This window comes from Salvelinus alpinus, chromosome 17 (assembly GCF_045679555.1).
Source record: "Salvelinus alpinus chromosome 17, SLU_Salpinus.1, whole genome shotgun sequence".
NCBI classification, from domain to species: domain Eukaryota; kingdom Metazoa; phylum Chordata; class Actinopteri; order Salmoniformes; family Salmonidae; genus Salvelinus; species Salvelinus alpinus.
Window position 1 is genome coordinate 36,935,057 of NC_092102.1, and position 15,921 is coordinate 36,950,977.

Sequence of the window (15,921 nt, forward strand, 5' to 3'; positions counted from 1 at the left end):
GGGACCAGAGGATGTCAGAACCTGCTGCGGCGATGAAAAGGGGGCAATTAATTTTTCAAAGATTTGACCACGTTCCAGAATTTAGCTGGATTTCACCACTCTCAGTTACACTATTCAAGAAGTATGTTGACTTTGCTTTTCTAACCAGAGTAAGACATCTATTTCTCAATTGTCTGAAGTACTGCCAGTCAGAGGTAGAATCAGTCAATCTGGCTTTAGCCCAAGCTGGTTATTCTCATGGTCATTAGCTGTGTGCTGTCTGCTGAGTGGCTGACTGAGCAAGTGCAGGTGTGGAGGGGGTAGAGCGCTGCTTGATATTTTGTTGCTGTGTGTGCATCGCTTCACACAGCATGGGTTTGGGTGTGGGGAGGCACAGGTGTGGAGAGCTGCAGAGAATTCAGTCAATACGGCAACAGAGCTTTAGCCGATGCGATCAAAGCGGGATACAATAACAGGATGAACAGGATCTCATGCTTAACATTAGGAATTGCCTGGCATCGTATCACCACACATCTTTAGATAATGGGAGTCCCTGAATGGCCCAGATAAATCAAAACCAAACGTCTCTGGGGCTTTTCAGTCACAAGCAACAAGTGCAAGGTATTTTGGAGATAAGGAGTCTGGTCAAATACAGCAATCAGTCCCTGGGAGCAAAGCGTACAACACACACACACACACACACACACACACACACACACACACACACACACACACACACACACACACACACACACACACACACACACACACACACACACACACACACACACACACACACACACACACACACACACACACACACACACACACACACACACACACTTAGGAGTTAATGGAGGGCTCCCTGTGACTCCTTATCTGCTAAAGGCCACAGGAGTGGGCCTACAAAGAGCCTTGCATCAAGAGGCTACTGCCGTAGGTTTTTTTGTGGCTTACGTGTGTGTAAGATGATAGCCAGTGTTCTGTATGAGTTAACCGCATAAGGAGGATGGACACATTAAGGGCTTGCTCTACACAATGAACTCCTAATGGCTAACTGAGTGTAATTCATCTATGAAATCAGTGGCAAATTGAGATGAGGAAAATCAGTTTGTGATCTATCCCTTTCTGTAGCCTAGCAGGAAGGATATTGAACGGGGCGGCACTCAAATGGTTAGGCGTAAAACTTTCCTGTCGACCTTGATAGTCTGTCAGTGGAAAACTTCTACTCAGCTACATGTACACAAGGCCTGCCAAGCACCACACACAACTCAAGAATAGAGCAGATAAATGCACCTGTATTCTGTCCAATACTATTCAGATAAGCAATGACTAGCACAGGGGGTCAGGATGTCACGTTCTCAATCAACTCCAGTAGCTGCTGATGTCAAGTGCATTTCTAGAGTGCACCTTGTCGAGGAATGGAATGTCTTGACTCAGATTATCTATCCCCCTTTTTCACCTCCTCCTTCCTCTCTTCCACCTCCTCCTCCTAGTCTTCAACCTCCTCTTCTTCCAACTCCTCATAGTCTTCCTCTTCCAAATATTTGATTAATATACACTACCGGTCAAAAGTTTTAGAACACCTACTCATTCAAGGGTTTTTCTTTATTTTAAATATGTTCTACATTGTAGAATAATAGTGAAGACATCACAATTATGAAATAACACATAAGGAATCATGTAGTAACCAAAAAAGTGTTTAAAAAATCTAAATATATTTTATTTAGCCACCATTTGCTTTGACGACAGCTTTGCACACTCTTGGCATTCTCTCAACCAGCTTCATGAGATAGTCACCTGGAATGCATTTCAATTAACAGGTGTACCTTGTTAAATGTTCATTTGTGGAATTTCTTTCCTTCTTAATGCGTTTGAGCCAATCAGTTGTGTTGTGACAAGGTAGGCGGGTTTACAAAAGATAGCCCTATTTGGTAAAAGACCAAGTCCATATTATGGCAAGAACAGCTCAAATAAGCAAAGAGAAACGACAATCCATCATTACTTTAAGACATGAAGAGGAGACATGAAGAGGAGTGTGAATCAGGCCTTCATAGTCGAATTGCTGCAAAGAAACCACTATTAAAGGACACCAATAAGACGAAAAGACTTGCTTGGGCCAAGAAATACAAGCAATGGACATTACACAAGTGGAAATTTGTCCAAACTGGAGATTTTTGTTTCCAACCACTGTGTCTTTGTGAGACGCAATGTGAGTGAACGGATGATCGCATGTGTATTTCCCACCGTAAAGCATGGAGGAGAAGGTGTGATGGTGCTTTGCTGGTGACACTGTCTGTGATTTATTTAGAATTCAAGACACACTTAACCAGCATGGCTACCACAGCATTCTGCAGTCATACGCCATCCCATCTGGTTTGGGTTTAGTGGGACTATCTTTTGTTGTTCAACAGGACAATAACCCAACACTAGCCAGGCTGTGTAAGGGCAATTTGACCAAGAAGGAGAGTGATGGAGTGCTGCATCAGAAGACCTGGCCTCCACAATCACCCAACCTCAACCCAATTGAGATGGTTTGGGATGAGTCGGACCACAGAGTGAAGGAAAAGCAGCCACCAAGTGCTCAGAATATGTGGGAACGCCTTTAAGACTGTTGGAAAAGCATTCCAGGTGAATTTGGTTGAGAGAATGCCAAGAGTGTGCAAAGCTGTCATCAAGGCAAATTTGAAGAATCTCAAATATAAAATATATTTAGATTTGTTTAATACTTTTTAGGTTACTACAGGATTCCATGTGTTATTTCCTAGTTTTTATCTCTTCACTATTATTCTACAATGTAGAAAATAGTAAAAATAAAGAAAAACCCTTGAATGAGTAGGTGTTCTAAAACTTTTGACCGGTAGTGTATATGTATTTTTATATTAAGAATAATAATTTCTCTTTCGTCTCTGTGTTTTTATAATTTTACATCACATCCCAAGGGTCTGACTCTCACCGGATAAATAATTTCAGCGAGGGCAAACAGCACCCCTCTGTCTCATTATGTGTAGCCCATGTATCTGATGCTCTCTGGACCAAAAGAGTACAACATGTAAGCCACTGTAGCATTTGATTGATTGATGCTGGCAAGCATTTAGCCTCACTTGATGGAAAACATATAAAATAATTAGCCAATCAGCATTGAGCTGATCTCAGCAGTGGTTTGTCCTGGTGCAGCGAAATGCACCCCAAGGGAGGCCAGTTTGGATTTGGCTTCACACCAATCAAATTACATCCTAAACAAAACTTAATTTTCAGATAAACTTGTCTGTTTCTGGTCTGCTTGTGCTGATGTCCTGCAGTAGCTAGCTTGCTAAATCTTCCCTTTCCTAAGCTATGGATGAAGATGGGGCTTAATTCTCTGAACAGGCCAATGATTATGACTGCGATTCTGATCTAACCATAAATTAATATGTTGTGCCACTGGCCTGAGACAATTGAAGTTCAATTGTAGCCTAGATGTAGCATAGTAGGCTCAAGTTAACTAGTTAGCTAACTTAGCTGGTTCATTGTTGCCCATGCGAGGAAGTTAGGCTAGCAAGCATTTTAGCTAGGTAGCCCATGATAACAAAAACAAAAAGTGTACTGTATGACACAGCCATAAACCGTTTTGCCAACATGAAAGAGAGGCCCATGGCATTGGTGTTCAACTAGTCTACAAGTAGGGTGAGGCAATTAGCTTTTTTACTTGAACACGCACACACGCACACGCACACACAGAAATCAGTACCATGGACAGCCACATGATACAGTATTTAGCAACATTGATTGGACTAAATAGTTTTGCTATTTATAAGTTTGTTTTCAGTGTAATAAACTAAGCATGTAGAGCCTTTTTGATTTGATGATGTTTAAATGTTTAAGTTGAAATGGTGCTAGAATAGCGGAGGTAGTGCGCCTGTTGTCTTTGTTCTAACTTACGGTAACTCTGTGGTTATAAATTAGTAGTTGTTTAGTAAACTGTAGAAAACATTAACTTGCTTGACTATGCTGCAGGTCATGTAACTGTTGGTTACAAGCAATATTTGCTTTGTGGACTTCACTGGACAGATGCTGCTCTGCGGTTTTGTGATGAAACAAACGTATGTTTAGTTAAATATATTCCGCCACTGTGTGACTGTTGTCTTTTTGTTGTCACAGCCTTATTGTATATCACGGTGGCGTATGAACAAGTGGGTTATAGAGCAAACAACACAATTATCACAACATAGTTGTAATATTGCTTTTTTACTGGCTTGGCTTCCACAGTGATTTACCCACGCACCGCTACTGCCTCCTAGTCTTCCTCCACCGCTTCCTCCTCCTCCATCTCCTCCTTCTCTTACTCCTCCACCTCCTCCTCCTTCTCTTCCTCCTCCAACTCCTCCTTATCCTCCTCCTCATCCTCCACCTCCTACTCTTCCTCTTCATCCTTCTTCTCCTCCACCTCCTAGACTTCTTCCTCCACCTCCTCCTAGTCTTCCTCCTCCACCTCCTCCTCCTTCTCCTCCTCCTAGCCTTCCTCCACAGGATGAGGCATAATAGCTAGTGTTGAGCTCCAGGCGTGAAAGCTAAGATAATGACATAAGGAGCTGCTACATCTCACAGCACCCCCCCCCCCCTTTCTAATGCCTATTTATGTCTCCTGCAGTCCTTGTGTGTTTTATTATGCACATCTGAGCCATATGAATTTGAAATCAAAAGAAAATGAGTCTTTAGCATACAGACCCTGTGTGTGATTGTGTGTGTGTGATTGTGTGTGTGTGTGTGTGTGTGTGTGTGTGTGTGTGTATGGAGGGAGAGAGAGAGAGAGAGAGAGAGAGAGGGGAGAGAGAGAGGGGGAGGGAGAGAGAGAGAGAGAGAGAGAGAGAGAGAGAGAGAGAGAGAGAGAGAGAGGGGAGAGAGAGAGGGGGAGAGAGAGAGAGAGAGAGAGAGAGAGAGAGAGAGAGAGAGAGAGAGGGGGAGAGAGAGAGGGAGAGAGAGAGAGAGAGAGAGAGAGATAAAAATAGATATGGAGGGAGAGAGAGAGAGAGAAGGGAGAGTGAGAGGGGGGAGAGAGAGAGAGAGGGAATAGAGAGAGAGAGAGAGAGAGAGAGAGAGAGAGAGAGAGAGAGAGAGAGAGAGAGAGAGAGAGGGAGAGAGAGATAAAAATAGATATGGAGGGAGAGAGAGAGAGAGAAGGGAGAGTGAGAGGGGGGAGAGAGAGAGAGAGGGAATAGAGAGAGAGAGAGAGAGAGAGAGAGAGAGAGAGAGAGAGAGAGAGAGAGAGAGAGAGAGAGAGAGAGAGAGAGGACTCACCTTCTCTGCAGACTGGGCTGTGCCAAAGAAGATGGGGATGAAGGCCAGCCAGACTATACAGGTGGTGTACATGGTGAAGCCGATGGGCTTGGCCTCGTTGAAGTCTTCTGGCACGTCGCGGGTCTTGATAGCGTAGATGGTACATGTGACCATTAGCAGGATGCTGTAGCCCAGCGAACAGATCATCTGCAGGTCCGTGATGTCACACTTCAGCACCCCACGCGCCAGGTTGGGGTTCATGGTCTTCTGCTCGTCGTAGTCGATGATGGTGTTGGGCGGGTCCACGGCGAACCAGACGAGCACGCCCAGCAGCTGCAGACAGATGAGGGAGGAGGTGATGGCGATCTGGGAGGTGGGGCTGATGAAGCGCGGGGCTGTCACTGTCTGCTTCCCCTGTTCAAAGATCCGGTAGATCCGGTTGGTCTTGGTGAGCAGCGCGGCGTAGCTGATGCACATCCCCAGGCCCAGGAAGATCCTCCGGAAGGAGCACACGCCCACGTCGGGCTTGGCAATCATCAGGAAGGTGATAATGTAACACAGGAAGATGCCCGTCAGCAGCAGGTAACTCAGCTCGCGGCCTGACGCACGTACGATGGGTGTGTCGTTGTGGTGTATGAACGTTGCCATGACAAAGATAGTGGCGATGATACCCAGCATGGCGAGGAACACGGGAATGACGGCCCAGGGGGAGTGCCACTCCAGCTTGACAATGGGGATAGGTTGGCACTCCGTCCGGTTGGGGTTGGGCCTCATGTCATAAGAGCAAAGGCGGCATGAGGTCTCATCATACTGGTACTGGTAACCATCACACAGCTCACAGTGCCAGCAGCATGGCATGCCCTTCACCCTCTTCTTCCTCTCACCTGTCTTACAGGGCAGACTGCACATGGAAATAGGGACCGCCTGCTCCCCCTCTGGCCACTGCAGCTCCTCCAGCTGAGAGAAAGAGAGAGAGAGAGAGAGAGAGAGAGAGAGAGAGAGAGAGAGAGAGAGAGAGAGAGAGAGAGAGAGAGAGAGAGAGAGAGAGAGAGAGAGAGAGAGAGAGAGAGAGAGAGAGAGAGAGAGAGAGAGAGAGAGAGAGAGAGAGAGAGAGAGAGAGTGAAAAAGAGAGAGAGAGAGAAAAAGAGAGAGAGAGAGAGAGAGAGAGAGAGACAGAGAGACAGAGAGACAGAGAGTGACCACAGGCCGTGGAGGTAGCACTTCAGATAAGAGTGTTAGTCGATAGGGATGAAGTCGTTTGCATCTACCTGACAGGCAAATGGGCCTGGATGCAGGATGAGATACAGGATGAGATACAGTGAGGTCCGAAATTATTGACACCCTTTATAAAGATGAGCAATAATGACTGTGTAAAATAAATAATTCAAATACTGAGCTACATTGTATACTCAAATAAATTGGGAAATTACATTATTTGAAACTAATGCTTGTTTAACAAGGAATACAAATATTTCTCACAAAGGTAAATATTATTGACACCCCTGTTTTCAATACCTTTCAATGCCTCACCTTGCAACAATTACAGCACTGAGCCTTTATGTAAAATGGTTTAGGAATTGGAAAACATATTAGGAGGGATCGTAGACCATTCTTCCATACAGAATCTGGTCACACTTCATTTGGATAGTCCGGATAGTCCACCTGTAGTTGGTCATGCTATCAACAAACTATCTTTTGATAAGCAACTGCGTGCTAAGGTTAGGTTTAGAATAAGAGTAAGGGTTAAAGTTAAGGTTAGAGATAGGGTTAGGATAAGGGTTAAGGTTAGGGATAGGGTTAGGGTAAGGTTTAAGTTTAGGGTTAGGATAAGAGTTAAGGTTAGGGTTAGGCATAGGATTAGGGTTAGTAGATAGTTTGTTTTTTAGAGCATCTACATGTGGACAATCCAAATAAAGTTTTACCCAGAATCCTTCCAGATCCTTGATATCCTTCATCTGCGCTTATGGACTGCCCTCTTCCATTCAAACCACAGGTTTTCAATGGATTTCATGTCCGTAGACTGAGATGGTCATTGCAAAATGTTGATTTTGTGGCCAATTAACAATTTCTTTGTGGATTTTGATGTGTGCTTGGGGTTACTGTCTTCCTGGAAGATTCACTCGTGGCCAATTTTCAGGTTCCTGGCAACCAGGTTTTTGGCTAAAATATCCTGGTACTGGGTAAAGTTCATGATGCCTTGGAGCTTAACAAGGGCCCCAGGACCAGGGAAGCAAAAATCTCCCGTAACATCAAAGTTCCAACACCATATTTTACAGTACGTATGTGGTTCTTTTCTGCTCATGCATTCTCATTTCGATGCCAAACCCACCACAGGTGTGCATGGCCAAAGAGCGTGGCCCGAGACCTCAGTCTCTGGAATTGAAACCCATTGAAATCCTGTAGTTTTCAACGTCTCTCTCCCTCTCTTTTTTCCCACGCCTCCCGTTAACCAGGTCAACTCCCATTAAGCCACAGCTTAACAACCGACCGTATTGGTCAATACTTAAACTTAAAAGTAAACCAACCTATTCACTTATACATTAAAGAAATATTTCTTCAAAAGAAATGCATTAACAACATTACAATTTGGGAGCAATTCAATCACCTTTTAAATATAATACAAATTCATTATAACAAGAATAAACTCAATAATTGGTTCTAACAAGGGTATTACACTCTCCCCCCACCACAATTAGGCATGTCCTCATGACATGAAAACACACAAGTGAAATGTAATAAGTAACCATGTCAACTCTTAATAACTCTCTCTTCAACCTACAACTGAGACAAACCTTGTTAGATAATTGAAAAGGAGATACATTTGTGTTTCCCTTATCCAATCTACTTGTATAGTGTGGAACAATATCTGACAACTGGGGCTATACTTGGAACTCCAGGTTAATCATAGGTAAGTAGTACAGGAGCTTTCTTTACTCTCTGAGATCTTCTTATTCCTGGTCCTTCTATTTCCTCCGAAGTTTCACTTCTCTTTGAACTTCTCGTTCCTCTTCTTGAATCTCTTCAATTGAGTTAGATGCCTCATTATCATCTGCTTCAACTCCAGTTGCGACATCAGCTTTTTGAATGGACTCTATTGCTTCTACAACTTGTTCTGCTCTTTCAGGTTCCCCAGTAATTTGATTCCAGACTATGTCTAGGTCCAAGCTAAACGGTTCCAACATCTCTTCCACTTCTCGGCTCCTAGAGTTTGTATTAGGCACTTCATTCCATACTCCGATGTCCTCATCTTCTGAGCAACTATATTTGGAAGTGTTTTCCTCTGTACACAACGAGCACAGGACTTACAGTACTCCTCTACTTCCATCTTCATGCGTGGCCAGTAGAACCGATCTCTGACAAGTCCATACGTCTTGTCAAATCCTAAATGAATTGAGTCATCATGCAGCGACTTGAGGACCATAGTTCTGAACTTCTCTGGAAGTAGTAACTGAGCACGACGAGTTTCGTTTGGCGGATGTGTGATCCTGTACATAACTCCATCTTCCATCTTTAGCTTCTCCCACTCTCTCAGGAGCAAAGAGATGAATGGATATTTGGTCTTTGTCACCCTGGTAATATCATGTTTATTAAGAGCAACCCACATCTCTCCTAAACAAGGGTCTTCTTGTTGCGATGCAGCAAGTTACATAGTGCTCAATCTGGGCATGTGAGACTTCAGCATGCTCAGGTTACAGTATGCTTGAGGCACAGAATGCATAGAGGCTCCCAACTGATCAATCACTCTCCTATATGATCCAGGAGTTACTCTTAACAACACTAGACATCTGGCACATGGCTCCGACACCAGATGCAGGAAAGTCACTCAAATCTTGTTCCACTGCAGATTGCCGATGAGAGCGGCGAGATAAAGGCATCTATGTTCTGCCTGTACTTGAGACTAAAGTCATAGGTAGATAACGCAGCTAGCCAACGATGACCAGTGGCATCCAATTTTGCGGACGTGAGGACATATGTCAATGGGTTGTTGTCTGTTCTAACCTCGAACTTGACCCCATACAGGTAATCATGTAGTTTATCAACCACGGCCCACTTCAACGCAATAAACTCTAAGTTGTGAGCTGGGTAGTTGCGTTCAGAAGCGGCCAGGCTTCGACTCACAAATGCCACGGGACGCAGACCCTCACCTTGATCTTGGTAAAGTACTCCACCTAACCCTTCGCGGCTAGCATCTACATGTAGAACGTATGGCAACTGAGGATCAGAAAAAGCCAACACAGGAGCTTTTGTGAGGTTTTCCTTCAATGTCTCGAATGCTAATTCACACTTCTCATCCCACCTTGATCCAAATGGTTCTGAGGGGTTAAGGTAGGCTTTCTCCTCTTCCTTGGACTTTCTTCCTTTCTTGGCAGAGGGAAGATATCCGCATAAGAGCTGATTCAGGGGGTAACTCACTTTAGAATAGTCTTTGACAAATCTTCTGTAATATCCACAGAATCCTAGGAAAGAACGCAGAGCAGTCACAGTTTCACGCCTTGGCCACGTGGTGACAGCTTCAATATTTGAGGGGTCTGTAGCCACTCCATTCTGGGATATGATATGTCCAACATAGTTGACAGATGTGTGGCAAAACTGACACTTGTCAAGGGACAATTTTAGGCCTTCACTTTTCAAGCGGTCTAACACCTTGAGTAACCTCTGCTCGTGTTCCTCCAGCGTCCGTCCAAACAAAATTAAGTCATCAAGGTAAACAAGAAGTTTGAGTAGGTTCATGTCTCCAACTGTCTTTTCCATGACATGTTGAAATGTTGCAGGTGCTCTGGGCACACCCTGTGGCATCATCTCAAATTGGTCAAATCCAACTGGACAGATAAATGCAGTCTTCTCTTTATCTGTATCGCCCATCGGAATTTGATAGTATCCGCTTCTGAGATCTAACACACTGAACCATTTGCTCCCACTCAAACATGTCAGAGCATCCTCCACACGTGGGACTGTGTACTGGTCTGGAACAGTGCGCTTGTTGAGGGTCCTGTAATCAACACACCTGCGTATGGTGCCATTTTTTCCTCTAACCAGATGTATAGGGGCTTTTCGACTCAGATATGATCCAATAACTTTTCAAGTTATTAAGATGCTTCCTCACATCTTCAACATCAGCTGGGGCCAAGCGGCGAGATCTCTCCCTTAATGGTTTGTCTTCAGTAACTCTGATGGTGTGGTGAGTACTCTTTGAACAACCCACATCAAACTCATGTGTTGAGAAAACTTCTTTCCGTTCCATCATCTTTTCACATAACCTCTTCTTCCATCCCTCAGGCACTGAAGAATCTCCAAAGTTGAATGAAGAAGACGTCAGTTTCTCAGATGAATCATGCTTACTTTTCAATAGAACACCCAGAGCACATCTACAAGAAACAGATGAGCAATAGGCGTACCTCGTTTCAGGGTGATCTCCTTTGTCGAGACATTCCTGACAGTAAGAGTGATTCTTCTAGACGACACAACTGCAACCGTCTGGATTTCATGCCTCACTAGTAGTTCTTCGGGGAACCGGGTTCTTCAGGCCTCTCTACCAGAATGGTTTGAGTAGAAGGTATCCCAGGAAACTTTGGAATTCCAGTAACTCTCGCCTGCCCACCAGGTGGCAGGGTGACAGGTTTTGTCTGTGCGAACCAGACCGTTCCTCTCTTCTCGTCATCATCAGTTGAGCTTTCTATCATCCTCTCATATGCCTCTTTGATTGCAGGATGAACTTGTAGTGTGCTAAGGAAACCTTCACCTTTCTTTTCTTTGCAAGCAGTCATAAGTCTCTTCACTACAGATGTATTGGTGCCGACCAGAATAGACATGTCACCTTTCATGGCCGGATCTGGACAAGTGCTTACATGGTCTCTGCTACACCCACAACCGATCCTGAGAACTCAAGCTTGAGTGACAAATAGCCATCATATGGACACTGATCAGAGCTAAGGCCCCATATCTCAAAGTTTCCTATAGTAATCAATGGCAAATGCGTCAAGTACTTGTCAAGTACTTGTCGCATTTCACACTTCGCGCCGCTGGTAGTATTACTTTTCATTACATTTCATTATGGTACAACGGTTTGATTTGTCTGATCTTAGCAATTCTTTTTAGCTAGCTACATAGCCGTCTTTGTATCAAAGATAATTGTGTAGTTTATCGTAATTATCGTAATTCGTCGTCCTAACGTAGTCAACACTGCTATCTGGCCAGCAGCTAGCCAGCTAGCCAACGTCCACCGTCTACCGAATAGCAGCACTGTAGAAACTATTACATTCAACGGAGCGACTTGATTAGTGTAGTGTTAGCTAGCTACAGTGGGGAGAACAAGTATTTGATACACTGACGATTTTGCAGGTTTTCCTACTTACAAAGCATGTAGAGGTCTGTAATTTTTATCATAGGTACACTTCAACTGTGAGAGAAGGAATCTAAAACAAAAATCGAGAAAATCACATTGTATGATTTTTAAGTAATTAATTGGCATTTTATTGCATGACATAAGTATTTGATACATCAGAAAAGCAGAACTTAATATTTGGTACAGAAACCTTAGTTTGCAATTACAGAGATCATACGTTTCCTGTAGTTCTTGACCAGGTTTGCACACACTGCAGCAGGGATTTTGGCCCACTCCTCCATACAGACCTTCTCCAGATCCTTCAGGTTTCGGGGCTGTCGCTGGGCAATACGGACTTTCGGCTCCCTCCAAAGATTTTCTATTGGGTTCAGGTCTGGAGACTGGCTAGGCCACTCCAGGACCTTGAGATGCTTCTTACGGAGCCACTCCTTAGTTGCCCTGGCTGTGTGTTTCGGGTCGTTGTCATGCTGGAAGACCCAGCCACGACCCATCTTCAATGCTCTTACTGAGGGAAGGAGGTTGTTGGTCAAGATCTCGCGATACATGGCCCCATCCATCCTCTCCTCAATACGGTGCAGTCGTCCTGTCCCCTTTGCAGAAAAGCATCCCCAAAGAATGATGTTTCCACCTCCATGCTTCACGGTTGGGATGGTGTTCTTGGGGTTGTACTCATCCTTCTTCTTCCTCCAAACACGGCGAGTGGAGTTTAGACCAAAAAGCTCTATTTTTGTCTCATCAGACCACATGACCTTCTCCCATTCCTCCTCTGGATCATCCAGATGGTCATTGGCAAACTTCAGACGGGCCTGGACATGCGCTGGCTTGAGCAGGGGGACCTTGCGTGCGCTGCAGGATTTTAATCCATGACGGCGTAGTGTGTTACTAATGGTTTTCTTTGAGACTGTGGTCCCAGCTCTCTTCAGGTCATTGACCAGGTCCTGCCGTGTAGTTCTGGGCTGATCCCTCACATTCCTCATGATCATTGATGCCCCACGAGGTGAGATCTTGCATGGAGCCCCAGACCGAGGGTGATTGACCGTCATCTTGAACTTCTTCCATTTTCTAATAATTGTGCCAACAGTTGTTGCCTTCTCACCAAGCTGCTTGCCTATTGTCCTGTAGCCCATCCCAGCCTTGTACAGGTCTACAATTTATCCCTGATGTCCTTACACAGCTCTCTGGTCTTGGCCATTGTGGAGAGTTTGGAGTCTGTTTGATTGAGTGTGTGGACAGGTGTCTTTTATACAGGTAACGAGTTCAAACAGGTGCAGTTAATACAGGTAATGAGTGGAGAACAGGAGGGCTTCTTAAAGAAAAACTAACAGGTCTGTGAGAGCCGGAATTCTTACTGGTTGGTAGGTGATCAAATACTTATGTCATGCAATAAAATGCCAATTAATTACTTAAAAATCATACAATGTGATTTTCTGGATTTTTGTTTTAGATTCCGTCTCTCACAGTTGAAGTGTACCTATGATAAAAATGACAGACCTCTACATGCTTTGTAAGTAGGAAAACCTGCAAAATCGGCAGTGTATCAAATACTTGTTCTCCCCACTGTACATAGTTGTCTTTGCTGTCTTCGTAATTTACCGAGGTTAGCTAGCCAGCTATTTGTCGTCCCTCTTAACGTAGGAAACACTGCTAGCTAGCCAGCAGCTAGCCAGCTAGCCAACGTCTACCGAATAGCAGCACTGTAGAAACTATTACATTCAACGGAACGACTTGATTAGCGTAGTGTTAGCTAGCTACATAGTTGTCTTTGCTGTCTTCGTATCCGAGATAATTGTGTAGTTTAGAGTGTGTAGTTTAGTTTAGAGTAATTATCGTAATTTACCGAAGTTAGCTAGCCAGCTATTTGTCGTCCCTCTTAACGTAGGAAACACTGCTAGCTAGCCAGCAGCTAACCAGCTAGCCAACGTCTACCGTCTACCGAATAGCAGCACTGTAGAGACTATTACATTTACATTACATTACAACGGAACGACTTGGTTAGTGTAGTGTTAGCTAGCTACATAGTTGTCTTTGCTGTCAAGATAATTGTGTAGTTTTGAGTAATTGTCTAGGTTACCTAGCCAGTTACCGAGGCTACCTAGCCAGCTACACTTTTAAACTAAGTCAACAACGCAGCCACTGCTAGCTAGCCTACTTCAGCAGCACTGTATCATTTTAGTCAATAAGATTTCTTGCAACGTAAGTTTAACTTTCTGAACATTCGAGACGTGTAGTCCACTTGTCATTCCAATCTCCTTTGCATTAGCGTAGCCTCTTCTGTAGCCTGTCAACTATGGGTCTGTCTATCCCTCTTCTCTCCTCTCTGCACAGACCACACAAACGCTTCACACCGCGTGGCCGCTGCCTGGTGGTCCCAGCGCGCACGACCCACGTGGAGTTCCAGGTCTCCGGCAGCCTCTGGAACTGCCGATCTGCGGCCAACAAGGCAGAGTTCATCTCAGCCTATGCTTCCCTCCAGTCCCTCGACTTCTTGGCACTGACGGAAACATGGATTACCACAGATAACACTGCTCCTCCTACCGCTCTCTCCTCGTCTGCCCACGTGTTCTCGCACACCCCGAGAGCTTCTGGTCAGCGGGGTGGTGGCACTGGGATCCTCATCTCCCCTAAGTGGACATTCTCTCTTTCTCCCCTGACCCATCTGTCTATCGCCTCCTTTGAATTCCATGCTGTCACAGTTACCAGCCCTTTCAAGCTTAACATCCTTATCATTTATCGCCCCCCCAGGTTCCCTTGGAGAGTTCATCAATGAGCTTGACGCCTTGATAAGCTCCTTTCCTGAGGATGGCTCACCTCTCACAGTTCTGGGTGACTTTAACCTCCCCACGTCTACCTTTGACTCATTCCTCTCTGCCTCCTTCTTTCCACTCCTCTCCTCTTTTGACCTCACCCTCTCACCTTCCCCCCCTACTCACAAGGCAGGCAATACGCTTGACCTCATCTTTACTAGATGCTGTTCTTCCACTAATCTCATTGCAACTCCCCTCCAAGTCTCTGACCACTACCTTGTATCCTTTTCCCTCTCGCTCTCATCTAACACTTCCCACACTGCCCCTACTCGGATGGTATCGCGCCGTCCCAACCTTCGCTCTCTCTCCCCCGCTACTCTCTCCTCTTCCATCCTATCATCTCTTCCCTCTGCTCAAACCTTCTCCAACCTATCTCCTGATTCTGCCTCCTCAACCCTCCTCTCCTCCCTTTCTGCATCCTTTGACTCTCTATGTCCCCTATCCTCCAGGCCGGCTCGGTCCTCCCCTCCTGCTCCGTGGCTCGACGACTCATTGCGAGCTCACAGAACAGGGCTCCGGGCAGCCGAGCGGAAATGGAGGAAAACTCGCCTCCCTGCGGACCTGGCATCCTTTCACTCCCTCCTCTCTACATTCTCCTCTTCTGTCTCTGCTGCTAAAGCCACTTTCTACCACTCTAAATTCCAAGCATCTGCCTCTAACCCTAGGAAGCTCTTTGCCGCCTTCTCCTCCCTCCTGAATCCTCCTCCCCCTCCCCCCCCCCTCCTCCCTCTCTGCGGATGACTTCGTCAACCATTTTGAAAAGAAGGTCGACGACATCCGATCCTCGTTTGCTAAGTCAAACGACACCGCTGGTTCTGCTCACACTGCCCTACCCTGTGCTTTGACCTCTTTCTCCCCTCTCTCTCCAGATGAAATCTCGCGTCTTGTGATGGCCGGCCGCCCAACAACCTGCCCACTTGACCCTATCCCCTCCTCTCTTCTCCAGACCATTTCCGGAGACCTTCTCCCCTACCTCACCTCGCTCATCAACTCATCCTTGACCGCTGGCTACGTCCCTTCCGCCTTCAAGAGAGCGAGAGTTGCACCCCTTCTGAAAAAACCTACACTCGATCCCTCTGATGTCAACAACTACAGACCAGTATCCCTTCTTTCTTTTCTCTCCAAAACTCTTGAACGTGCCGTCCTTGGCCAGCTCTCCTGCTATCTCTCTCAGAATGACCTTCTTGATCCAACTCAGTCAGGTTTCAAGACTAGTCATTCAACTGAGACTGCTCTTCTCTGTGTCACGGAGGCGCTCCGCACTGCTAAAGCTAACTCTCTCTCCTCTGCTCTCATCCTTCTAGACCTATCGGCTGCCTTTGATACTGTGAACCATCAGATCCTCCTCTCCACCCTCTCCGAGTTGGGCATCTCCGGCGCGGCCCACGCTTGGATTGCGTCCTACCTGACAGGTCGCTCCTACCAGGTGGCGTGGCGAGAATCTGTCTCCGCACCACGTGCTCTCACCACTGGTGTCCCCCAGGGCTCTGTTCTAGGCCCTCTCCTATTCTCGCTATACACCAAGTCACTTGGCTCTGT

At 45.7% G+C, this 15,921-nt stretch overlaps 1 protein-coding gene across 2 annotated transcripts in view; it reads right to left on the bottom strand.

The window, feature by feature from the left end:
• The window catches only part of LOC139542893 (metabotropic glutamate receptor 7-like), a 124,361-nt gene that overhangs the window by 22,960 nt on the left and 85,480 nt on the right, over positions 1-15,921 (bottom strand). For both annotated transcript variants that reach the window (XM_071348850.1, XM_071348849.1), the window contains one exon: positions 5,257-6,192. In XM_071348850.1, the coding sequence (XP_071204951.1) occupies positions 5,257-6,192 (936 nt within the window). The remainder of the gene's footprint in view (positions 1-5,256; positions 6,193-15,921) is intronic.